A 26,179-nucleotide genomic window follows, 5' to 3' on the forward strand; every position below is an offset into this window, starting at 1 on the left:
TCCTGGAAGCTTCTTCCTTCATCCATTTATGGAGAAATATTCATTTTTACCATCAATATGGGCAATTGAACTACAATCTGGAGAACCATCTACGCAGGAAAAAGATGATGATGAGGGAAAGGAGAAGGACGAAGGTGAGGAAGAGAATGCAGCAGTGAAATATGAACTCTGTGTGCTAAAGAAGGAACTAGAAACACGCAACGAAGAGAGAAAGTACAACAGAAAATTAATTCATGCTGCCAACAAACACCATTTAGATAGTATGGGTAAGATTGCCAAGTTAGAGACAAATTGTTGAAGATTACGCATCCTACTCATGGAAAAATTTCTAGGACTTGCTGCTTTGGCCCAAATGAAAACAGAAGTAGAAATATTGGCCAATGACACAACTAAGTGGAAAAAAGAAAGGCTGCATGCAAACACAGGTGGATTTTCTGCAGGTTCAGCGCTTGGAGAGCCTGTCCACAACAGAGAAGATCTTAATGTTACAATCTCAGATTCGGCAATATAGAAGATCAATACCTTTGCTGACACTGTCATGTTACCCCGGAAAGAAACAAACTTTTACTGCCCAATTAAGGCTTGTGGACAACCACTGGCAGCTAAATAAAGTAAATGCAAACAGGTTGAATTTTATTGTCCTGGCTGGCATATCAAGGAAGTTCAAGGTAGGGATGCATGTGAAATCGAAATGGTACACCAAGAGGTTGTTCGGGAAGTGTAAAATGGAAAAATTGATTCTCTCAAGAGGGATTCTGGAAGTGTAAGGCACTTTTATTATCTTGAGAGGGGAAAGCTGGAAGCCTTGCAGAGTGGAAGAATATAACCATGATGCTGGAGTATTCCCTAGGCACATTTGCGACCCGGGCATTAGCTAGGCCAGCGTGTGGAGCAGCCGCATAGGATGATATTGCTTGAGGACAAGCAATTTTTGGCGGGGAGGACTCTAATTCCCCAATTTTTGGGTATGCAAAAATCACGTTACTTGGATAATATTAAAAAGGGGAAATTATTAATTTTGGAAAGCAGGGAGAGGAGACTGAGGAGCAGGACCATCAAGGAGTTCTTGGTGCGCTAGAAGAACTTGCCGGATGAGGATGCCACCTGGGAAGGTGAACACATATTGGAGCACCGAACTTTGAGGTTGCTTGAGGGCAAGCAACATTTGGGAGGGGAGGACTGTCATGTCCCTTCTCAAGAACATTAGTAATAGGGTGCTACTACACAATTTTGCACATTTTTGACTTAGGAAGAGGGCCCCACACTTCGACTTAGGGAATTAGGGGTCAAAATCGACTTTATTTGGTAGCTAGTGGAATGTGGGGGCCACCCACATGGGGAATTCGAACTAGCCATTCGATATGATTGGAGGGAAATCGAATGGATGGATGGAGGGGCCCACATGAGGCTAAGGAGGCCCAAGGAGATATAAGGAGAGATCAACTCTCATTTTGGATCATCTTGATGATTTGCAAACAAACACACCTTGTACGCTCTGCTGCTTAGCGAGTCTACTGATTGTTTAGCCATGAATCTTCCAAGCGGGAGATTCAACCTCCTCTTCGGGGGACCATCCGTGCCCACCCTAGGGAGGCTGTTCCACAGGGATTTCCGAGAGTTCAGCACAGTCACACACTTCAGCCAGCAATGCAGAGCAAGGGACTGCGTATTTCCTGGGCAACCAGAAACACATAGGAGGAGTTAGAGCCAGCAGTGAGGTCCATAGCTTGTTGGGAGTTACAGGAGCTGGGAAGGTTATTTGTTGAGGGCATTTTCGCTGGGTTTTGCAGCCAGCTAGACCAGTGTATCAGCAGTACGAATTTCTGGGTAGAGGGATTGCGCAAAGGCCTCTTACAGCAATTTCGTGGTGAATGGGAGAGCAGTCGTCTTGGCTAAGAATCATCCTGGGCGCAAGGAGTCAGTTAGCACAAGTGAATCCAGTATTCCAATGGTGTTTTCAGAGGGATTTGCAGGTTGTTTCCTGCAAGTCGAATTTGGAAGCAGCAGTGGGGGAGAGGCTCCAAGGAGTCCAAAAATCCAAAGTCAAAACCAGAGAAATTCCCTTCTGGGTTTTTTCTGGGTTTTGTCCAAGGAGTCCGAGGTTGAAAGGATATAATTTTCTGGATAGTTTTTGGGCACATTCTGTTGGAATTTCTAAGTCTAACTGTTAGAAACCCTTCATGTACTTTTCTGATTTATTTCTACCTACTTGTTCTGATTAATTAACAAGTTATTTACCATGTAAATACTGAAAATAAATACAAGTACATGCTCAACACATTACAGATCATCACCTGAAGGAAACAAAACAAGCACACAAGTGACACCGTTGTTTTTGGACCAATGTCCCCGAAAAAACCCAATGCGGGAAAACCGTTGCAGCTATTTGAGGGTTTTAATTATTAAGCAGTTATCTTGGTGCCAAAACCGGCTCACCCAACAGAGAATAATCTTGGAAATAGTACCTCTTAGTTGGAGACAGATTTTTCGGCTGAAACCCTGGATAAACACTCCGATAACTCCCAGCTCCAATTTGCCCCACGAAAACTATAGCGTCAGCCTCTAGGGACTGTGTCAGCCCTTTCTGGCCCAGCGTCTGCCCAACGTCACGCTGGCTTGCCCTGCGTCAGCCTTTGGAGACACTGCGTCAGTCCTTAGGGCCTCTGTGTCACCCACGTTGGCTCTCTGAGGCACTGCGCAGCTCCTGGCTGCCTTTGCGTGAGCCTTGGTTGGCTCTGCGTGAACCTCTAGTTGGCTCTGCATCCCTCTCTCTTGGCTTTTGCGTTGATCCTCCTTGTACTATCTCTGCCTCTCTGCTTCTGTATTCACTGCTCCTCGACTGCAACTCTGATCACTCTTTTGACTTCCTCAGCAAACCCTGCCCCAGAAAATCGAAAACTTGATCAACTCAGTGTGTTCTCCAAGTGACCCTCAAGCCTCGTCTTATACTTTTCTCGTTGATAAATCAACGACCGAGATTAAGTCCCTAATCCACGACTAAGATTAACTCTGGCTTGATCCATGACCTTTGGACCCTTCTAACACAATTTTATATTAATTCAAATTTATATTTTATTTTCCCTAAGTTTAGACTTAGGGACTCCATTAAAAATATTAATTATTTTAATATCTCCCAAACTGTTTAGAATCTGCCCAAACCATTTCTAGGTATTGGAGATCTCATGTGCCTTAGCCTCTCCACCAAGTTTCAAGGCTAGAGCACATCCGATGCTACCCCAAATCAACACTTCCTCTTAGCGAGGATTGTGCTCTAGTAATACTCCTAACTGAGCATCACCCTGATCATCCGGCATCGGTCCTTATGCTGATGCTAGGCCTGTTGCCCAACATCCTCTAAAGTTGTTGCATCATGTACTGCTACCCATGGCCCTGCCACTACCACAGTTGCATCTGTACAACAACTTCCTCTGCATTCGTGCTACTACCCATGGCTCTGCCACTGCCACTGCTGCATCCATACTGCAATCCCTCTCATCATGTTGCAGCGTGTTGCCCATAGCACTACCACTACTAACTGTTGCACTGTAACTCAGTTACTGAGAATTTAGTAACTGATCTCCCAAATCTGACATCTCTGTCAGGCTTGAGACACCCTCGATGCTGAAACTCCCTCTGTCGCTGACAAGTGCTCCCTCTCTAACCTCTGCATTGCTGCAACAACCCTATGCATCTCGCATTGCTGCCTCATGCTGTCCTGGGAATCCTGCACTCTAGCTCCCTCTGACCCTTCATCTGCATCCGTCTCTGCTGACATCCGCTAGTACTGGTACTCCACTTCGGGGCTCCCGTAGCAAAGGTATAATCCAAGAGGTTGGGTACCTCTAGGATCCTTCCCCTCATCGGTTGTAGTCCGTTTGACTACAGCTTGATGTCTCCCCACTTCCGCTCAAGTGGCTTGTGAGCACTCATGGCACAGTCATCATCTGTCTCCACTTCTTTCTCTACCCTCGCTGGCACTGCCTTGGTCTCAGAAGCCTCTCCTTTGCTTCTTCCTCGGACACTAGCTGGCATAGTGACCCAGTTCCCCACAGTTGAAGCATTTGACCTTGGAGAGGTCCTTCTTCTTTCGTTTCTCCTACTTTCCCTCAAATGCTAGGGCAGCATCCTCCTCTTCCTCCTTGATTTTGATCCCCTTGCTGCTGCTTCCCACCTTGCTTAGCCTTCTTATCTCTTCTTGGCGAAGAGACGCCCACATTTCCTTTCAATCTGGAAGGGTCGCCTTGCCCAGTATGCTTTGGAAAAACACTTCCCAGTCTTCAGAGTCTGCGTTCAGGGCGGTTCTCACCATCAATTCTTGATTTGGCGTGGCCCTTCTGGAAGTCAGCTGATCCCGAATCTCCTTCAATCGTACGAGGAAGATGTCGATTTGTTCTCCCTTCTGCATATAGTATGACCGCAGATGATTTTCTAGTAGCATCCTTCTCTGCACAGAAGTATGCTGGTACAATTTCTTTAGGGCCTCCCACATCTCATTTTCCTTATTTCGGCAATATGGGGTACTACATGGTCCTTGACCCCATCAAGGATGATGCTCTTGGCCCTCGCCATTGCCTCCTCATACTTGTCATTCTCAGCGAGGTCAACTGGGATCGCTATCATCCTCAAGGCGAAGTGCTAGACACGATTCCTGTCTAGAACGGACAAGATTTTGGCTTTCCAGACTACGAAGTTTGAGGCTCTGTCTAGTTTGTCCTGGTCTCTTACCCCGTTCACTGCGAACTTGCTGCTCCTCTACTTCCATCCTGGAAATTCTTGGTGTGACTCCCTCTGAGCCTCAATTTCCCTCCTGGAAACCCTACTGCTAATGTCGAGATGCCCCCACTCCGATTGTTAGTGCAGTTGCACCACTGATCCAAATTTCTTGATTAGAAATCCTCGGTAGCAACCTCTCTCCTCCTTGGTCTTGCCCTATTAGATACTATTCTGACTACAGTACCCCACCAGCTTCAATCTGCAGCTTACCCACAACCTCCTAAGCTCCAGCAAACTAAAGGTTAGAGCTTCTAGGCTTTGTGCAATCCCGACACTAGCAAAATCCGCACCTCTTGGCCACGGGCGTCAATCCTTCCTGATTGAGAAAGATGACTGGGCACTGCGTAGGTTGAGTTTGCTCCCCTCTGCCACTGCGTTGATCCTCTTCCCGAATCAAACTTGATGACGCAGGCAATGTGTCACCCCTTCCTTGTTGCTTCTCTGCTAAGAACAACTTCTGTCACTCGGCACAGCTGTTTTTTGTTGCTGCTGCTATGCTCGACTAATGTCCTCAGTTCTCCTGTGATCTGCAACCACCCTCTGATACCATGTTGGAATTTCTAAGTTTAACTATTAGAAACCCTTCATGTACTTTTCTGATTTATTTCTGCCTACTTGTTCTGATTAATTAACAAGTTATTTACCATGTAAATGCTGAAAATAAATACAAGTACATGCTCAACACATTACAGATCATCAACTGAAGGAAACAAAACAAGCACACAAGTGACACCGTTGTGTTTGGACCAATGTCCCCGGAAAAACCCAATGCGGGAAAACCGGTGCAACTATCTGAGGGTTTAAATTATTAAGCAGTTTCAGAATACAATCCAGGGGCCAAAGCCAGCTCACCCAATAAAGAATAATCTCGACAGTAGTACCTCTCAGTTGGAGACAGATGTTCTGGTTGAATCCCCGGATAAACACTCCGACAACTCCCAACTCCAATCTGCCCCACGAAAACCCCAGTGTTAGCCTCTAGGGACTACGTCACCTTGGCATGCCCTGCGTCAGCCTCTGGAGACAGTGCGTCAGCCCTAGAGCCTCTGTGTCACCCACGCTGGCTCTCTGAGGCACTGCGCAGCTCCTAGCTGCCTCTGCGTGAGCCCTAGCTGGCTCTGCGTGAACCTCTGGCTGGCTCTACGTCCCTCTCTCCCAACTTCTGTGCTGATCCTCCTAGTACTATCTCTGCCTCTCTGCTTTTGTATTCACTGCCCCTCAGCTGCAACTCTGATCACTCTTTCGACTTCCTCAACAAACCCTGCCCCAGAAAATCGAAATCTTGATCAACTTGGTGTGTTCTCCAAGTGACCCTCAAGCCTCCTCTTATACTTTTCTCGTTGACAAATCAACAGCCGAGATTAAGTCCCTAATCAACGGCTAAAGTTAACTCTGGCTTGATCCATGACTTTTGGACCCTTCTAACATAGTTTTATATTAATTCACATTAATATTTTATTTTTTTCGAGTTTAGACTTAGGGACTCCATTAAAAATATTAATTATTTTAATATCTCCCGAACTGTTTAGAATCTGCCCAAACCATTTACGGGTATTGGAGATCTCATGTGCCTTAGCCTCTCCACCAAGTTTCGAGGCTAGAGCACATCCAATGCTACCCAAAATCAACACAACAAGTCCAAGTTCAGCAGAGCAGCAGTTTATTGGGACAACGTAGTGTAGAGTGGTGCAGCAACTGGGTAGCCTTCAGCTCAGCTATGTCATCACCTGGGTTTTGTCAAGCTTGTCCTTGAGACAAGCCTAGGTGCACCATTCCATTTTTATATTGTACCTAGCTCTCTAATTTTATAATATATGGCTCAGCAATTCCAGATTTATGTGTTCATGAATGTCTAATGCATGTTTTTATTTTTTATGCTGCTGCACTATTTATTTGTTTAAATATCACTCATATTCCTACTTAGGAACATTAAATCAGCCATCGAAGAGGAGAAATTAGGTGCATCAGCAGCTAGCAGAGTTGTCGTATTTCAAATGACAGTCCCCTTCAAGCATACATTGTTGGGGCTTGTAACATTATTGGGTCGCCTCTGTGTGTTGGTGATAGAGAGGTTGCATTACCTAGGCAAATTACATGGATTGGCCGAACTAGCGAGATGAGGCGACATGAGCTGTGCAGGGTTCAACATTCACAGGATGGAGGGCTTGTTCTATGTACGAGAGTTCGTACATTCGATTCCTCTCTCGGGGTTGGATGGCGAGAGATTCTGAGTTGGTACTCAATGGTGTGCGCTATGGAGATGGTAGTGGACCGGGGTGAAGCGCAGCAGAAGCTTCCATGTATTGAGGATACTAGAAGCCCAGACTAGCATTGGGATCCAGGTGGGATTACCTATTATTCGCCATATATGCTAGTTGAATATGACATTGGTGGTATAGTTGACCTAGTAGTTGAGTGCACGCATTCGCTAGGGGAGTTTAGGTTAGCACTAGTGGCCAACTAGTTTAGGGACAAACTCCTTGGGTTGTCTTGGTATGATGGTTGTACATGGGATCATAGGATGATCAACACACTCTAGCAGGAGTTTATCGAGGGAGGTGGCATTGGTAGGCCACCAGACAGTGCCTTGTATGGAGCCGAGGGTTCTCCCCAGTTATGTGGGGCACAATGGTCATGGAGGAGCAACACAATAGTGGCATCGCCACTGGTACATGGGGGGATTCACGTCTCATGTCTCTCAGGGAGGATTTGGAAGTGAGGCCCACGTATCACAGGGAATGGTGATGTGACAGTGGAGGTGGCGATACTGGTAGGGTGCGGCCCAATGCGTATTGTCTCAGCTTTAGATCATGGCATCCAATGGTGTGTAGGGGCATAAAATGTTGGGTAGTGGCTCACATGTGAGCACAGAGGTGCATGGTGGTGTGCAGCGGTGCGTGGGTTCGCACCATGGAGTAGGGGTGGTGACTCACACCACATTAGGTTTGTTAGTGGGGCGACAAATGCGTTGGTGAATATGGGACACCTGATAGTACAGGGTGATACATCAGTAGGCAGGGTGATCCAATGGTGTATAGGGACAGGTTTCGGTGTACAGTGGCATGCCAAGGAGTGTGGTGATACTTGGTGGTATGCAAGTGGCACATGGTGCAGCGCAGTGGGCTCTTGGAGCGTTTCCTGTAAGGAGACTTATGGACAGGGGCATTAGGTGTACCATTGGATGCAACTCACGTAGGATCAATGAGGACATTGTTGAGCATTTGGGCACACCATCTTTAGTGGAGATAGGTCTTTGAGGGGGTTATCAACATATTTGAGGCGGAGAGAGGGTCGTCCATAGGTTTACTCATCAGTAGCCCTACAGACTCTCAATCATACCCTTGGGGACCTACCCAACCATCATCCTCCAGTGTTGCTTACATTCAGAGAGTGTTTGGTTGTTGCCCCTTGATGCTCTTTGTTCAGGCAGTAGGACACGAGAGGCCCACCCTAGGAAGTTTGGTGAGATACTGTGTGTCATGGGTGGGGAGGAGACTCTCCAGTTAAGACATTTGGTGGATGCACGAGATGATGGATAATGGCTTAGGGATCATGTGCCTTATTGTCGAGGTAGCATATGTTCCACCCCTGGGCTTACACTTGGGGAGGTGATTGCGAGGGAGCTGCATGATGCACTTTTGGGGAGACAGTCTGAGGCGTTACAGGAGCCTGAGGGAGAGTGGATGGTAGACTTCGTCTACAGGAGGGTGCCCAGACTCCGAGCAGTGTCTAGGCATATCATCAGGAGTTGGGATAACGGATTTCACTATATGGGATGACAGGAGCAGGACAGATTGGCATGCTTTGGACAAATTCTTGATACTGGGGGTCCACCTATGGGAGGAATACAGGGGTCAGAGATGAGGGTCTGATGGGTTCTAGTAGGTAGCAGCACTACGCAGCGAGTGAGGAGTGGGAGTTGTGAGCTCCTAGTTGGCACAAACGCATTCAAATACTCGGCAAATTCATATTTATTATTATTAAAAGATAGAAGATGACTACAATTTGTGGGAGGCCCCTAGCTTTATATTGCCTTGGGTGCCTTTTGGTGAATGGGCATGATCTTTGATCATGCCCTAGATCATGCCCTTTGCCTAATAACTATTAATTAATTATTTTTTATATAACATTGCCTTCCACCCAAACAATTCTTTGTCCTCAAAGCATACATAATGACAGATATTGTTGACAAAATGCTTCAGTCTCCCAAGAAGCTTCTTCTTCTGGTAAATCCTTCCACTTGATCAAGTATTCCTTGATTACACGAGAATGAAGCTTCTTTTCTCTAGTGGATATGATACCTTCTGGTTCTAAAATGACCCTTCCTTCATCATCTAAGGATGGAAGCGTTGTTTGTGCTGATTGATGGTCGCCCAATGCCCTTTTAAGGCAGGATACATGGAAGACGTTGTGAACATGACTTTTATCCGGAAGGTTTAAACTTTAAATTATATGCAACTTGGATGATCTTTTTGTTAATATGGTATGGTCCATAGAACTTTGGTGCCAATTTATGTTTTCCTTTTTGTTTCACGGACAACTGTTTGTATGGCTGGAGCTTGACAAATACCCATTCTTCAACTTCAAATTCTCTCTCGGTCTTGTTTCGGTCAGCTTGTTGCTTCATACAATTTCTTGCATTTTTTAAATTTTCTTTTAGGGTTTGGACGATTTTTTGGGCTTCTTCTAGTTGGTTTTTAATAGCTGGTAGATTTGTCTGAACGGTAGCTAGATCCTTCCATTTTGGAGGTTCATACCCATACAAAACTTGGAATGGAGTCATTTTTGCTGACATATGATACGTAGAATTATACCACCATTTGGCGAGATGCAACCACTGAACCCACTTATTTTCTTTTTCTGTAGCGTAACAACGTAGGTAGGCTTCCAAACATTTATTGACAACCTCCATTTGTCCATCTGTTTGAGGGTGGTAAGTGGAACTCATATTTAGGTAGGTTCCTAAATGGTTAAACAATTCCTTCCAAAAGTTACCCTTAAATTTGGCATCTCTATCACTCAATGACTTTCGAAAAACCGTGTAATTTATAGATATTTTTGCAAAATGTCTCAGCGATTTGTTTAGCTGAGTCTGATTTCTTCATTGCTATAAAGTGAGCATATTTGGTGAGTTTGTCGACTACAACAAAAATCTTATCCTTGCCTTCAGATACAGGTAATCCCTTAATAAAGTCCATCGATATTTCTTCCCATTTCTAATTCGGAATGTTTAAGGGGTGAAGTAATCTAGGTGTTGTAATATTTTCACTTTTATTTCTTTGACATTTTTCACATTCGGCTACATATTTCTGAATATCGCGACTCATCCCCTTCCAGAAGAATGATTGTCATGCATTGTAGTAAGTTTTAAAAAATCCTACATGTCTGACTGACAGTGAATCATGTGACTCCTTGAGTACCTTGGATTTAAACTTGGAGTTTGAATTCAAATAGATTCTTCCTTTGCACCATATAATCTCATTCTTCCATTCAAATTTTGAGTTGTCTGGAAGGTTAGTTATTTCTGGATCCTTGGCATACTCACTTCGAATCTCATTAAGCCATTCAGGAACAACAACCAAGACTGCAAGTAATGCTGGTTCTTCATCCTTCCTAGACAGGGCATCTGCTACTACATTGTCTGTTCCCCTTTTATGTAGTATCTCCATGTCAAAGGCGACAAGTTTTTCAATCCATTTTTGTTGTTCTTCGGAAAGTGTTTTTTGTTGAAGGAGGTGCTGGAGATTGTTATGGTCTGTTCGAATGGAGAAATTACTTCCCAAAAGATATTGTCTCCACATAGCCAATGCGTGCATAATAGCGAGCATTTTCTTGTTGTATGTGGACTTAAGATGTTCTCTTTTATTGAGCTTCCTGCTTTCAAAAGTTATTGGATGCCCCTCTTAGATTAACAATGCACCTATACCGAACCCGGAAGCATCACACTCAATGATAAATGGTTTAGAGAAATCTAGAGTTGCCAATACTGGAGCATTAGACATAACTTCCCTCAGTTCTTCAAAACACCTTCCTGCGTCCTCATTCCTTTGAAATGAATTTTTTTTTAAAAGGTTTGTTAGAGGTGCAGTTATATGTGCATAGTTTTTAATAAATCTGCAGTAATATCTAGTCAATCCTAAGGACCCTCTTAGCTTGGATATATTAATTGGTTCGGTCCATTCCTTTATAGCTTTGATTTTACTAGGGTCCACTTTGACTCCTTCATGGGATATTATGTGTTTGAGATACTCTACTTCTTCCTTCCCAAAGGTGCATTTGGATTTCTTGGCATAGAACTGATGCTCTTTCAGTAGTGTAAGAACTTTATCCAGATGTTGTAGGTGCTCCTTCCAAGTTTTACTATAAATTAAAATATCTTCAAAGAATACTAATTCAAACTTCCTAAGATATGGATGGAATAACTCGTTCATAGTGGCTTGGAATGTTGTTGGTGCATTGGTTAACCCAATGGGCATTACTTTAAATTCGTAGTGACCTTCGTGTGTGCAGAACGCAATTTTGGTATGTCTTCTAACCTGATTTTGATTTGGTAATAGCCCAAACTTAAGTCCAATTTTGAGAAGTATTTTGCGCCTTGTAGTTCATCCAACATTTTGTCGATAAAGGGAATTGGGAATTTGTTTTTACTCATTATTTTGTTTAATCCTTTATAATCAATGCATAACCTGAGTGATCCGTCCTTCTTCCTTACCAATACCACTGGAGCAGCATACACACTCTTATTTTTCGAGATGATCCCACATTTTAAAAGGTCTTGGATTAATCTCTCAATTTCAGTCTTTTGGTGATGTGGATATCGATACGGCTTGATGTTGACGGGGTCTGATCTTGCTTTGACTTCTATTGTATGCTTGATTTCCCTGTTAGGAGGCATTTTCATGGGCAGGTCTTGGAATACTTTTTCATGCTTCTAAATTAGCTCTTGTACTTCTGGTGACTCTTCATTGATCATGTTTGCAGATAACATTTCTAATTGGTGACATTGTACTACATAAGTTGGTGCTCCTTTTCGAATCATCTTTACAATTTGGGATGACAACATGATTTGAGTCTCTGGTGCTTGGAATCCGTATAACTTGTACCTCAGCCCTTCCCAATTAAATCTTATGAACTGCTCTTGATGGTTGGCAGAATAAGTGCCTAGGGTTCGTAGCCATTGGATACCTAAGACCACATCTACTCCTCCTAATGGTACAGTGAAGAATGGGGATTCTAAATTAAAGTCTTGAATCTACAATTTGACCTTATGGCATTTCCCTACCTTTTCAATCTTCTTACCATCGGCTACCATCACCTTCATGTTGGGCAAGGGGAATGAGAAAATGTTGAGTCTCTTTGCCATGGTTGCATCTAAAAAATTGTGGGTGCTACCAGAGTCGATGAGAACCACTATGTTGTTCTTCTTTATATGTCCTTTTAATTTTAAAGTCTGGGGTTGTGATATACCTGTCATAGCTGATAGTGACACTTGCAGAATACTTCCGTCATCTAATTCTAGAGAGAATTCTGGGGCATCTTCTATTCCTTCTATGTCTGATTCATCATTGTTTGAATCATTAGTTGCTTCACAGTTATATAGGTTCTTTGATTCTTTTCCTTTAGCACACCTATGTTTAGGGTCCCACTTCTCGCCACAGCGTTTGCATTTGCCTTCTTTTATCCTTTGCATTTCCACATTAGATTTTTCGCCTTCACGAAGATGTGGTGGAACATATCTTGTATTATCCATATTCACAGATTGGGGCATTCTTCGTCTCGAATATACTTTTTCCGGTTTTGACCACAGTATCTGTTCAAATTTCTTTTCAGCAGCTTTTGCTTTTTGTCTTGCTACTTCTATTGACATAATGTCATGAAGCTCAAGTTCTACTCGTAGATGAGTTTTAAGTCTGGAGATGTATGATTGAATTAGACGAGATTCTGATAACCCAGGTACTCGTGTTGCTAAGGTCTCCCATTCTCGAGTGTATTCATCCACATTTCCTTTTTGTCGCAATTTGATGAGTGTTGAAAAGAACTCTTCTTCCTTTACACCTTGGAATCTTTTAAAGAATGCATCCTTAAATTTTCTCCAACTAATAGCGAGTGTCGTCTTCTTCCACCACATATACCAATTATATGCTTCGCCTTCCATTTTTATGAAAGCATGTCTAATATTTTCATCATCATTGTCAATATCGTAAATCTCGAAATATTCTTTTGCTTTATTCAGCCACGCAACACTGCATTTTTCGTTACCATCGAATTTGGGTAGCTCGATTTTTGCTCTTCGTTGATACATCGCTAATGGTGGAGCGAAAAGAGGGTATTGATTGGTGAATGTATTCCAGAGCTGCTTATTTGAAAAAGTCGTGTTATTATTTCCTTGATGGTGCGTGGATGACTTTTTTGGAGATTGTTTTTTCATGACAATCTGCTAAATTTGTTGAATCTAATGAATTGTGTTGTTGATTACCTCCATCATCTTGGAGTATTTGTTCAGGTGTAACCTTCATCCTGTCACACAAAATGCTCAGCATTGACATTGCCTGATTATGATTCATTTCGGATTTGATATAGTTCTGCCCGAGCTGTTGTTCTATTTGATTTGTCGTATCCTGAAGCTTCTTGATATTGTCAGAATGTTCGATAACCTTACTCTCGAGATCGACTAATTTTTGGTTGAAATCATCAGAGTGGCTAGTAATCCTATTCTCAAGATCAATCAATTTTTTGTTGAAATCGATCATTGTCATCGACGACATTGAACGGGTTTGTGGGGGTGTATATTTGTCCACCAGCTTTTAATTTGACTAATTCTTTCTTTTAAATAATATATATATATATATATATATTGATTAATGAAAAAAAACGGGTCAATGCCGGACATGGTTTGACTGACGGAGTGGACGATTGATGACTGGCGGATGACTGGCAGAGGAAACAAGGCGACGGCTGGTCGGGGTGTAGCGGTGATAGGTGTGCAGACGGTGGCCACTGGTGACACAGTCGAACACAGGTGGTAACAAGGTGCAGAGTTTGGGTTGTTGACTCGCAGAGGTAACGAGGTGACACAGAGAATGCTAGGTTGTGGATGTGGGGACAGGGGTTGACACTGGTGATCATGGACGCAACGGGCGGAAGGAATCTGCGGCTGTTGGATGAGATGAGGATGAGCGACAGGGAAGGGACAAAACAACGGGATGTTGGGGCAGTGCGGCTCAGATGGCGGAGAACGGATTGTATAGGATGAAGCAGGTGAAGAATATGGGGGCAGTGGCAGCTGAAGGTAATTGTGGCAATGATCCACAACAACAGAGTCCGAGGATCGATGCTCTGATACCAGATGGCACAAATACATTCAAATACTTAGCAAATTCATATTTATTATTATTAAAAGATAGAAGATGATTACAATTTGTGGGAGGCCCCTAGCTTTATACTGCCTTGGGTGCCTCTCGGTGAATGGGCATGATCTTTGATCGTGCCCTTTGCCTAATAACTATTAATTAATTATTTTTTATATAACACTAGTATGGTTGGGGGATCCAAGGATCCGGTTGGCGAGATCACTCCACTTATCGATGGGCAGGGTTACGATGGAGGGTGATCCAATTCTTTCTCAGGCTGACACATGGGGAGTTGTTGAGACCTTCGTCATATGGCGAGGCAAGTTGCTACTCAGGATCGAGGCTAGTCGTGGAGTGGTAGACTTGAGTATTGCAGAGTTGCCCTAGCAGGTTGGTCATAACGCTAATCATGACAGGTATAGTGGTCGAGCGTTACCTGAGAGGAGGGTTTGGTACGAGCATGTTGAGAAGTCGGGCATGACCGGGGGATCACGATGTCAACAATATAGGTTCCTTGTGCGATGGGTAGGGGATTCTGGCATAGCAGTGCTTAGTTGTCCAGCTACCCATAGAGGTGAGTTGGTTTCTACAGGGGAAGGTCATCCAAATCTTCCATTGGGTTTTAGTGATTTGTTGATGGTGTGGGGAACTTCACCGGTGTGGCAGGGTGATCAGCAGGAGGAGATCAGGGGAATCTCAGGCAAACGAGTGTTCAATCCCACCAGGATTGGATTGCATCTTCAGGAGTCCACTCCTGAAGTGCACGAGAGGGACTATTTGATAGAGCAGTTTCACGAGGAGATGATCAGGATCTTATACTACCATGATGCTCTACTTAGTGGCAGTATGCAAAGGGTGTCTGGTGCCTATGATGAGCTGGACAACGAGTGGAGCAAGGGATACCTCATGTTGATCAGGATGGCTTGGGATCCTGGCAGGACAAGGCAGAGATCAGGGATGGCTGGGTGGTACATTTGGGACCCCGTTATTATGTACAGAGGTTGTTGGGGTCAGCTGATTGAGAGGGTGCTTGTACATGCATTGCTTGAGGACAAGTAATTTTTCGTGGTGAGGACTGTAATGTCCCCAATTAAATTAATTTTGCTAAAAATAATTTCCATTTTTGCAATTGGGTTTTGGGAAATATTCTGACATGTAAACTTAGGAAAAATGGGTGGAGTCCCCACTTAATTTTTGGAGAGATGGAGGCCACCAACATTAGAGTAAAGGAAAGATTAAATTAGTAGTGGGATGTGGGGCCAACCTAAAAGGGGAATTCGAGCCCCTTAGGAAAATCAAGCTAGGGAGAAAGAGGTTGAATTGGTGGGGCCCACAAGGAGAGAAAGGGGGAAGCAAAGATAAATAGAAGGAAGAGGCATCATTTTGGAGGCTTTTGACAAATTGAATTTATGATTTAGAATACTCTTGAGCTGCTTAGCCATGGCTACCAGTGTTGCTTAGCACAAGGAGATTTTTGGGCAGAAATCTCAACTTTTTCTTCGGTGGAGTTAGAGTGCCACCCTAGGAGAGAATATCAGAGTTTATTGGAGAGGAAATTGCTAGAGTTTGTGGGTCATTTCCAACCATACTTCAAGCAGTTCGAATCTCCAAGAGGACGCAGGGCCAGAAGTTCGTACCACTGAGTTGAGGAGTTTCCAAGAGAGTTTCACCTAGAGAAATTAGGAGAAAATCTCTTAAGGGTGGACGAGAATTTGTTGTTATTTGCAGAGGTGGAGTCTTCAGCTACAAAGAGAACCCAAATTTGTACTCTTGGGCCTGCGTAGTAGCTTTCTGGGCAGAATTTAAGGGCCAAATTTGCAGTAAGGAGGAGCTAGTGGAGCTGGGGTTTTGGGCATAAATTTCCAAGGGAGCATTTCTGAATTTTCCCAGCCATTTGGAGGGAGGAAACAAGGGTAAATCAACAATGACTCTTTAGGGGGGATGCAGAACCAGTGGAGAAGGGTGTAGCACCAATTTTGGGTAATTCCGAGAGGTCTAGGTTTTGCCGATCAGGGGTCAAGGAGTTTGCTCCTAATTTTGCAGAATTTTTGGGGGAGTTTTGGTGCCCCAAAACAACAGAATTATTTGGCAGCGAGTTAGGAGTGAGCTTAAATTTTGGGTCCCGGGTCACTAGTAAAATTTGCCCAAACCCTTCCTGGGTTTTTCTGGGTTTGTGGTGGAGTGCCCAAGATTAATTTGGCAGAATTTTCTGAGCACTTTTGGAGGCTACAACAGGGGTTTCTTCCAGCCAGTGGTTTCAGAAATTTCAAGGCAAGCTCAGTACGTTGAGGAGAAGTCTTTCCTTTGCATCCGGGCAGCATTTTTCTCACCTGGGATTGTCTAGCTTGCTTTGGCAAGCCCAGGTGCGCACATTCCATGCATTGTACTCTCCTTTTGATAACAAAATGGCTCGGTTTGGCACAGTGTTGGTGCAGTTTTATGGGTGTTTAATTGTTGTCTGAATTTTTTTGTGTTGTATGTGTAGTTTGCTTGTTTATCACTGTTATTTCCTTTTTGGATCATTACAAGGTATAGATCTTTGCCTTATTTTAAATACTCCATGTTGTGACTGTTAATCACGCAGTTATGTGAACTGTACGAAAGTGATTCTATATTCGACAAATTTGAGTGCTGCCTAAGTGCCGATGGGCTCCATGTTGCAACTGGATCTTATAGGTACGTTTTATTAGATTCACAACATACCTGACTTGCTACTGTTTAGTATGTTATGGTTTTCCTAATGTATTTTTCTATTGGATTGCTGCATTTGTTTCTTTTTACATTTGTTAAGGCTCAATTTGTACATATCCTAATCTTTTGTAACTCTAAAGTGCTAGATTTTGTTACATTTATGTGCTGGACTATTAATATGCAAAGAATTGTTATATAAACCTTTTGATTGTGAACTTAATGTGGCTTGATTCCTCCAATATTTAACATCTGTTCTTGCATTGGCTTACAGCAATCTCTTTCGAATTTTTGGTTGTGTTCCTACTAGTGATGAGTCAACCACCTTGGAAGCTAGCAAAAGTCCCAACAGGTATTTTGACGAGTTTGACTTAGCAACAAGAAATCAAATAAGAGATAAATTTTCACTCTTTTGCAAGATGCATAATAATAATTATTAATTAGAATTAATTTCTAATTCAGGTGATCAGTATTGAGTTTGGAAGTTGTAATTACTGGTAGTTGTTTTTTGGGGGATTAAATATTTTTAAATGTAATTTATTCCTAGGGTATTCAAGTTTGTGTTTTTTCCCTTTTGCTTTGATGTTTTAGTTTGGGTCCTCTTCCCATTGTTCTTTATTTATTCCCAAGTTAGATCTAGTAGAACTTGATAATTGTCAGGTTTCTTGTTACTGCATGTCTTTTGATTAAGGCATTGCATAACTTGGCCAAGATTGACTGGGGTAGGTCTTAAAACGAGTGGATTGGTACTCAGGGCCTCAGACATGGCATTCTTCTTCAGTGAAATGCTGTCTCAGTCTGTGACTCAGCCTGACTCACTCTCTGATTTGTCAGACCTCAATCATTTTTTTTAATCTATATAGACAAACAGAAAAGAAAAGAGAGCCACAGATCTGCTGTCATCTCTGTCAGATACATTTGTGAGGATTGGATTTAGAAAGAAACTCAAGCAGGTGGTTGATCCATTTATATTACAGTCAAAGGCTAGACATTTGATGTGCAGTAAAATGATCAGGATCGATTACCATATCAGGGTTCGTTAAAACATTCAGAACCTAAATGTGTAGGGCCTTGAAGTGGCATCTAATTATATAAAGATTGCTTGCTAGAGATGATGTAGTTTCTTTTTTATTGATATCATTGTTCTGACACCCAGTTCTTTCGATGTTATATATTTAAATACTCATAAGAGAGAAGCTTTTAGTGGGCCATTTAGCAATATTTCGGTACAGACTTTCTGCTTGATTGCCTTTGCTTCATTTTCTCGTAGTTTTGGGGGATAGTACTTAGAAGATGTGTTTTTTGAAAATGGAGATGTGTCATGGGTTCTAAGTTTCAAACTTTCAACTCTAAATAGGTCAAGAAGCGATGTGAGGCAAAATCAAAAGCTATTAAAAAGATGAACATAGCTTGTTTGTTCATAAGAGAGCAAAAAATAAATCTGGTCACTAGAGAAATTTTGAGGTTTAAAATGGGCCTCTTAAGGAATATTATAAAATAATGGTGGAAAGAATAAAATAAGATTATATTACATCATCAAAATCTAGAGGGAAAAAAGAAAAAACTGTTTTCTTAAACTCGTATTTTCAACTTATTTCCCTACGGTTTTACTCAAATTTCGAGTAGGAGCACTAGTTGGATGCAGAATTTAGTTCCTTGTCCAAGGAGTACCCATGTTGCATACTTTCGTTGGACCCTGCTACACCTCAAAATCAGAAGTACATGAAAAACGTGATTGCAATCACGTTTTTAGCAGGGCCTAATGAAAGTATGCAACATGGATACTCCTTGGATGAGGAATTAAATTATGCATCCAACAAGTGCTCCCGCTCGAAATTCGAGTAAAACCATAGAGAGACAAGTTGAAATTACGAATTGAAAAAGTAGTTTTTTTTAATCTTTTTACTCTTTTACTCACAAAATGGTGAATCATCCCCCGTGGTTGACATCATCATCTTGAATCCTATTGGTTCTTATAAAGTTTATTTTGGTTGTACATTTTTGTTTTGAGAGCCATTTTAGACCTCAAAATTTCTCTAATGCTAACTTCCAGTTTTGGCTATCTAATTGATTTTTCAAAGCTTTCTGTTGTTAAGTTGCAAAATAGCAGATGCTTTCTATATTCCTGAGGAGTTGGCCTATCTATATTGACTCTTGAATATTTTCACTGCATTTTCTCACATAACTGTTCTCTGAAGAATTTGAAGTCAATATATTGACTTATATGATTGAGTAAATGATTGTCAATGGACTAATAAAATGCCAATGTGATGATAGCAGAAGAGCGGTAAACATTGATATTATTTAATTGGGTGTTTGATTTTATCTTTGTGAGGTTGAGCTGTTCATAAACTCTCTACATATTGCAGTTGCAGTTCTGATTTTGGTGCATGCAAATCAATTCATGAAAATCGAATCTAGTTATTACAGAAAGTTCTATTGTAGATACTAGTTAGCAATAGCATTTGCATTGGACCTTGTCCTTGCAGATGGCAAGCACAAGTCCCTATCATATTTGGTTCCTAATTGTTCATATTTCCATTATTGGGCATGGACTCATATATTTTTAATTAAATTTTGAATATGATATGTATTTTTTAATCCTTCTGAGTTAACTGAGTTTTGTAATTGAGACTGAGGAGACTTGAAGTCAAAAGGCTGGTCATGTCCAATATGATTGTGATTCATGCAACTTTATGTGGTAATTTGGGAAGTTCATAGGTAGGAATATTGCTGGTGTCCAGTCTGTCATCTGTTTTTCCTTTCATGCTAAACTTCTAGTGAGTGGCTATCATATCAATTAAAATAAAGCTGGTTCCTTACATTATGGTTGTATGTGTATGCTCTTTCCCTCGGCCATCATGGTACATCTTAAAAGACGGCTGGCACAGGTGGCTTCAAGTCCTGGAAGAGCTCTAGCTAATCTCACTTGTGGCCAAACTCAACGAGGTAATGACATTGCATGCTGTCTTCTAGCTTAACGTTCTAGGTTCGTGTTTTTGAAATCTTTTGCTGTTCAATGTAATAATATAGATTCAATACAGCTACTTAAAAACTGTTTAGCTATTTACATACAGACTTAATAATCAGTTTCCTGTATTTCATCTTGCCCTTAGTATAAGATACTTATAGATGAGCTGTTGTTCCCCTCTCTGGGTTGTCTAAATGCTGTATGGCTGTGATCTGTGCCAGGAAATGAGAGCCCAGGCAGTGATATAAATGGAGGTGCAAATGCTTTTACCTCAAAGTTGCTTCATTTGGCATGGCATCCAACTTCAAATACGATTGCCTGTGCTACTTCAAATAGCTTGTACATATATTATTCATAAGGTTGGAAACCACTCAAAAATATTTAAAGCAAAGGTGATAGTTCCTCCTCGATAATTTGTGTATCACTTCGAGAAAAGATCTACAGTGATAGGAGCAATTTGTTACTTTTAAGTTGCATTTGTTTTCCTAGCCCCTTGTAACTCCTCACATGTTCATTTAAAACTGTGAGGGTCCTCACTTCATTTACAAAGGTCAATGAGTGTCATCTCTAAGAACAAGTGGTAGACGTTCTAGGAATCTTGTTCCAGTGTTCATTCTTTAACAGTAAATAAGATATTAATTTGTTTTAGCGTCATTGTAATGTCAATGAATCCTAACAAACGTAGCTCCCAATTTAAGAGTTTCCTTCAGGCAATGGCCAAAATTTCCTGTTATTTTATCATATGAGACATGCCGATATCGTAGAGTCAATGGCTATGTTTCAAACATCTCAGCCTCGACATTGTAATATTTTTGCAGCTATCTATATAGGAATTATGCAGTGTGGCTTGGAATTAGTCTTTCGCCTCCAGAGTTGAATTTTTCAAGGGAATCGCTGATTTGGATGGCATTATTGCAGCAGCATTTCGATATTTTTAGTGGTAAGCCAAGATGCTTCAGAACATATATCTTTCTAAAGAGATGCCAGGACTTCCTTATAATATATAGTCCTTTTCTTCGCTTCCATTTGAAGTCCATCATTGTCTGCTTTCTTATCCCATAATTTCCTCTTGTAATTGTTTCACTAAGATTCCTTTTTCATAGTTTCCTGTATTAATAGAAACAAGTTAACAACTTTTTATAGGTACCCATATTCACTGAGTTATGATTCAAGTTAATTATGCATTTTTGCCAATGTTCCACGGGGACACGCCCCCCAGGGTGGGGGACACACTTCCTCGCTCCCCCACTCTCCCAGGGCGGGGAAACTCTTGGGGAAATGATTCCCCACATCCCCGTTCTTGGGGAAACTCCGAGGGGACTTTTTTCTAGTGATGAAAAGCGTCCCCCCAAATTTTTTTGCTAATAACATTCAAAAACATAAAAATTTACAATAACTACAAATTTTAATATAATTAAAAAAAACAAAAATAAAAACTAAAGCATAAATTAAAATTTTAAAATATAATCATTCACATTTCTCATTGACCCTACGATTTTACCTTGTCACCCGACATTTTCCTTCTGCTGTCACTCGACATTTTACCTTGCTGCCTAAGATTTTCCTGTTGCAGCCACTCAACATTTTCCATTTGCAATTTGTTATAATTCAGATTTACCATCGACCGGGGGCCTAAGACATTTGGAGCTACGATTTTCATTTTGTGACTTGGAGCTGCCAAATTGAAGCTGCAATTTTCATTTTGTGACTTGGAGCCACCAGATTGGAGTTGTGATATGTTATTTCATACTTTTTGAGAAATTTACTAGTATTTCACTACTTTCTATGTTTACTTTTAGTTTAGTATTCTATGGCTATTTTAGACTTCAACATAATGTCATTGTCATATCATGGATTTACTTTGGATGTGCATTGTGTAATTTCAATTGTTCAATGATTAATTTAATTTAGATGTACCTTGCATAATATTAATGCCCATTGCCAAATGATGAATTTAGATGGAACATTACATAATGTCAAATGATGAATTCAATTTAGTAATTTACTTTTAGATTTACAATTTGACATTGATGATTGCAGAATGTCAAATGATCATTCTAATTCATAATTATCTAATACGAAATGATGATCATATTTAGATGTACATTTCATAATTATTAAGATTTACTATTTACTAATTTAGTCATTGACATATTGTTGGGATTTTATTTTTTATTTTTATATATTAAATTTTTAATAATTTATAATTTTTATGACTCTGACGTCCCCCCATTTCATATACGTCCCCCTTGTGCATATCCCCGCTCCCACGTTTCTCCTTCCTAAAAACTCGGTGGAACATTGGTTTTTGCTCATAGGTGTTAATTTTTTTTTATTCATAACAAAACTTGATGTTGACTTTGTTGGAATTTCTAAGTTTAACCTGTTAGAAATTCTTCTTGTACTATATGGTTTATTTCTTCCTACTTGTTTAATTACTTAACAAGTTATTTACCATGTAAATATTGAAAATAAACACAAGTACAATATCAACATCTATAGATCATCAACTGAAAGAAAACAAGCACACAAGTGACACCGTTATTTTTGGACCAATGTCCCCGGAAAAACCCAATGCGGGAAAATCGGTGCAGCTATTCAAAGGGTTTTATTATTATGCAGTTTTTAGAATACAACCAGGGTGCCAGAAATGGCTCACCCAATAGAGAATGCCCTCGGCAGTAGTACCTCTCCTCGGAGACAGATATTCCGACTAAATAATCACCGAATGAACGATCCTACAGCAACAATTGCAGCTCCCACTGCTCTGTGTCACTCTGACAGGCACTGTGTCACCCTATCCAGCTCACCAACACCCAGTTTGTCCCATGAAATCCTTCTAGCGCTGCCTCTTGGCCTTGCATTAGCTCTGCTAGCCTTTGCGTCAACTTCTAGAGCTTCTGCATCGGCCCCTAGACCCTCTACGTCTCACACATTGGCCTCTCCTGGCTCTGCACAGCCCCTGGCTGCCTCTTCGTAGAACCCAACTACCTCTACATCAACTTCTCTGGGCTCTGCGCTGTATCTCTGGTACCAACTCTGCCTCTCTGTTATGTATTCATTGCCCCTCGCTGCTGATCACTGATTCTATCTCTCTTAGCAAACCTCGCTCTAGAGAATAGAATGATTGATCACTCTGGTGTGTTCTCCAATTGACCCTCAAGCCTCCTCTTATATTTTGCTCGTTGGTTTATCAATAGCCGAGATTAAATCTCTAATCAACGACTAAGATTAGATTTGGCTTGATCCATGACTTTTGGAACCTTCTAACCCAATTTTATATTAATACCCATTAATATTTTATTTTTTCTAAGTTTAGACTTAAGAACTCCATTAAAATATTAATTATTTTAATATCTCCTAAACTGGTTAGAATATGCCCAAACCATTTTTGGGTCTTGGAGATCTCATGTGCTTTAGTCTCTCCACCAATTTTCATGGCTAGAGCACATTCGATGCTACCCCAAATCAACACTCTCTCTTAGCGAGGACTGTGCTCTGGTAATACTCCACACTGAGCATCACCTTGATTATCGAGCATCAGTCCATGTGCTGATGCTAGGCCTCCCCGTCCAACATTCTTTGCATTGTTGCATCCTGTACTGCTGCCCATGGCCCTGCCACTACCATTGTTGCATTTGTACGACAACTCCCTCTGCGTCCGTGCTGCTGCTGGTCCATCCTCCCAGCACTACACCCCCTCTCATTATGCTGCATTGTGTTGCCCATACCACTGTGACTGCTAACTGCTACACTGCAACTTAGTTACTAAGAAGTAAGTAACTGATCCACCCAACTCTGACATCTCTGTCGGGCTAGAGACACTCCTGATGCTGAAGCTCCCTCTGTCGCTAACAAGTGCTCCCTCTACTTACCTCTACGTTGCTGCAACAACTCCCTGCATCTCGCACCGCTGCACAGCTCTCTGTGCAATCATGCACTGGTGCAACAATCCCATGCCTCTCGCACTGTTGCAACCTGCTAACCTCGTGTTGTCCTGGGACTCCTGCACTGTAGCACTCTTTGCTGCTTCATCCGCATCCGTCTCTACCGACATTCGCCGGTCCTGCTACTCCTCTTCGGGGCTCCCGTAGCAAGGTATAATCCAAGAGGTTGGGTACCTCAAGGATCCTGCCCCTCATCGCCTGTAGTCTACCTGACTACAGCTCGATGTCTCCCCACTTCTTCTCAAGTGGCACATGGGCACTCATGGCACAATCGTCATCCTCCTTGACTCCTTTCTTTGCCCTCGCTGGTGCTGCCTTGGCCTCAGAAGCCTCTCACTTACTCTTCTTCCTAGGACACTGGTTCGCAAAATGACCCATTTCCCCCCAATGGAAGCATTTGACCTTGGAGAGGTCGTTCTTCTTTCTCTTCTCCTGCTTTCCCGCAGATGCTAGAGCCGCATCCTCTTCTTCCTCCTTCTTGATTCTGACTTCTTTTTCGCTACTCCCCGCCTTGGTCACCCGTTTGATCTTTTCTTGACGAAGAGTGCCCATAGTTCCTCCCAATCTTGAAGGCTCAACCTACCCAGTATGCTCTAGAAAAATACCTCCCAATCCTCTGAGACTGCGTTCAATGCGGTACTCACCATCAATTCCTGATCCGACATGGCCCATATGGAAGTTAGTTGGTCACGGATCTCCTTCAATTGACCAAGGAAGACATCTATCTGCTCTCCCTTCTGCATCTGGTATGACCGCAACTGATTTTCAAGTAACCTCTTCCTCTACACGGAAGTATGCTGGTACAATTTCTTCAGGGCATCCCACATCTCATTTGTCGTGTCCTTTTCGGCAATATGCAGCACCACATGATCCTTGACCCCATCAATGATGATGCACTTCACCTTGGCCATTGCCTCCTTGTACTTCTCATTTTCAGTGGGGTCAACTGGGATCGCTATTGTTTCCAAGGCGAAGTCCTTGATGCGATATCTGTCTAGAATGGAGAAGATCCTGGCCCTCTAGACCATAAAGTTGGATGCTCTGTCCAACCTATCCTGATCTCTCAGTCCATTCACGACCATTATGTTGCTCTTCTTCCGACTCCTCTGAGTCTCTCTACTTCCCTCCTAGAAGTCCTCTGTTCGACTCCTACTGAGTCTCTCAACTTCCCATCTGGAAGTTCTCGGTTCGACTCCCTCTGAGTCTCGATTTCCCTTCTGGAAATCCCTCCTCCTTGGTCTTGCCCTGTTAGGTACTGTTCTGACCACAGTACCCCACCAGCTTCACTCCGCAAATTACCCATAGCCTCCTATACCCCAGCGACTGAAGGATTGAGCCACTTGGCTCTGCGCAATCCCGACACCGATAAATCAACTCCCCTAGCCAGCTACATCAGCCCTCCTGGCCTTTGCATGGCTCTGCGTGAGCCTGATTCTGCCTCCCTTAGCCTCTGTGCTGCCTCTCTCTGGCCCAGAATGATGACGCAGTCTCTCTGCGTCACTCCTTCCTCTGTCGCCTTATACACGAATCAGCTCTGTCACTCAAGACAGCTGAATCTGTTGCTACTACTCTGCTAGCTGATGCCTTCAGTTATCCTGTAATTTGCAATCTGGCTCTGATACCATGTTGGAATTTCTAAGTTTAACCCGTTAGAAATTCTTCCTATACTATCTGGTTTATTTCTTCCTACTTGTTTAATTACTTAACAAGTTATTTATCATGTAAATACTGAAAATAAACTCAAGTACAGTATCAACATCTACAGATCATCAACTGAAAGAAAACAAACACACAAGTGACACCGTTATTTTTGGACCAATGTTCCCGGAAAAACCCAATGCGGGAAAACCGATGCAACTATTCAGAGGGTTTTATTACTATGTTTTTTTCAAAATACAACCAGGGTACCAGAAATGGCTCACCCAACAGAGAATGTGCTTGGCAGTAGTACCTCTCCTCGGAGACAGATATTTCGGTTGAATAATCACCGGATGAACAATCCCACAGCAACAATTGCAGCTCCCACTGTTCTGTGTCACTCTAATAGGGACTGTGTCACCCTATCCGACTCAACAGCACCTAGTGTGTCCCACGAAATCCTTCCAGCACTGCCTCTTGGCCCTGCGTCAGCTCTGCTAGCCTCTGCGTCAAATTCTGGAGCTTCTGCGTCAGCCCCTAGACCCTCTGCGTCTCACACGCTAGCCTCTCCTGGCTCCGCGCAGCTCCTGGCCACCTCTGCGTAGCACCCAGCTACCTGTATGTCAACCTCTCCGGGCTCTGGGCTGTCTCTCTAGTACCAACTCTGCTTCTCTGTTATATATTCACTGCCCCTCACTATTGATCACTAATTCTCTCTCTTAGCAAACCCTGCTCTAGAGAATAAAATGATTGATCACTCTAGTGTGTTCTCCAACTGACCCTCAAGCCTCCTCTTATACTTTTCTCGTTGG

General features: G+C 42.4%; 1 protein-coding gene across 2 annotated transcripts in view; it reads left to right on the plus strand.

Annotated features, from left to right (window-relative positions):
- The window catches only part of LOC149238954 (serine/threonine protein phosphatase 2A 55 kDa regulatory subunit B beta isoform-like), a 356,970-nt gene extending 336,157 nt beyond the window's left edge, over positions 1–20,813 (plus strand). Inside the window, exons 11-15 of one of the 2 annotated variants that reach the window (XM_089373252.1) lie at positions 16,708–16,799; positions 17,086–17,163; positions 19,690–19,760; positions 20,004–20,174; positions 20,601–20,813. In XM_089373252.1, coding sequence (XP_089229378.1) covers positions 16,708–16,799; positions 17,086–17,163; positions 19,690–19,760; positions 20,004–20,140 — 378 coding nt within the window. In that variant the 3' untranslated portion in view covers positions 20,141–20,174; positions 20,601–20,813. Of the gene's footprint in view, positions 1–16,707; positions 16,800–17,085; positions 17,164–19,689; positions 19,761–20,003; positions 20,521–20,600 lie in introns of those variants that run through there. The other variant, XM_089373251.1, reaches the window with a different exon arrangement.
- The last annotated feature ends 5,366 nt before the right edge of the window (positions 20,814–26,179 follow it).

Source organism: Pinus tabuliformis, chromosome 8 (genome assembly GCF_031772625.1).
Source record: "Pinus tabuliformis cultivar Carrire ecotype Pingquan chromosome 8, CPIR1, whole genome shotgun sequence".
In the NCBI taxonomy this organism is placed as follows: domain Eukaryota; kingdom Viridiplantae; phylum Streptophyta; class Pinopsida; order Pinales; family Pinaceae; genus Pinus; species Pinus tabuliformis.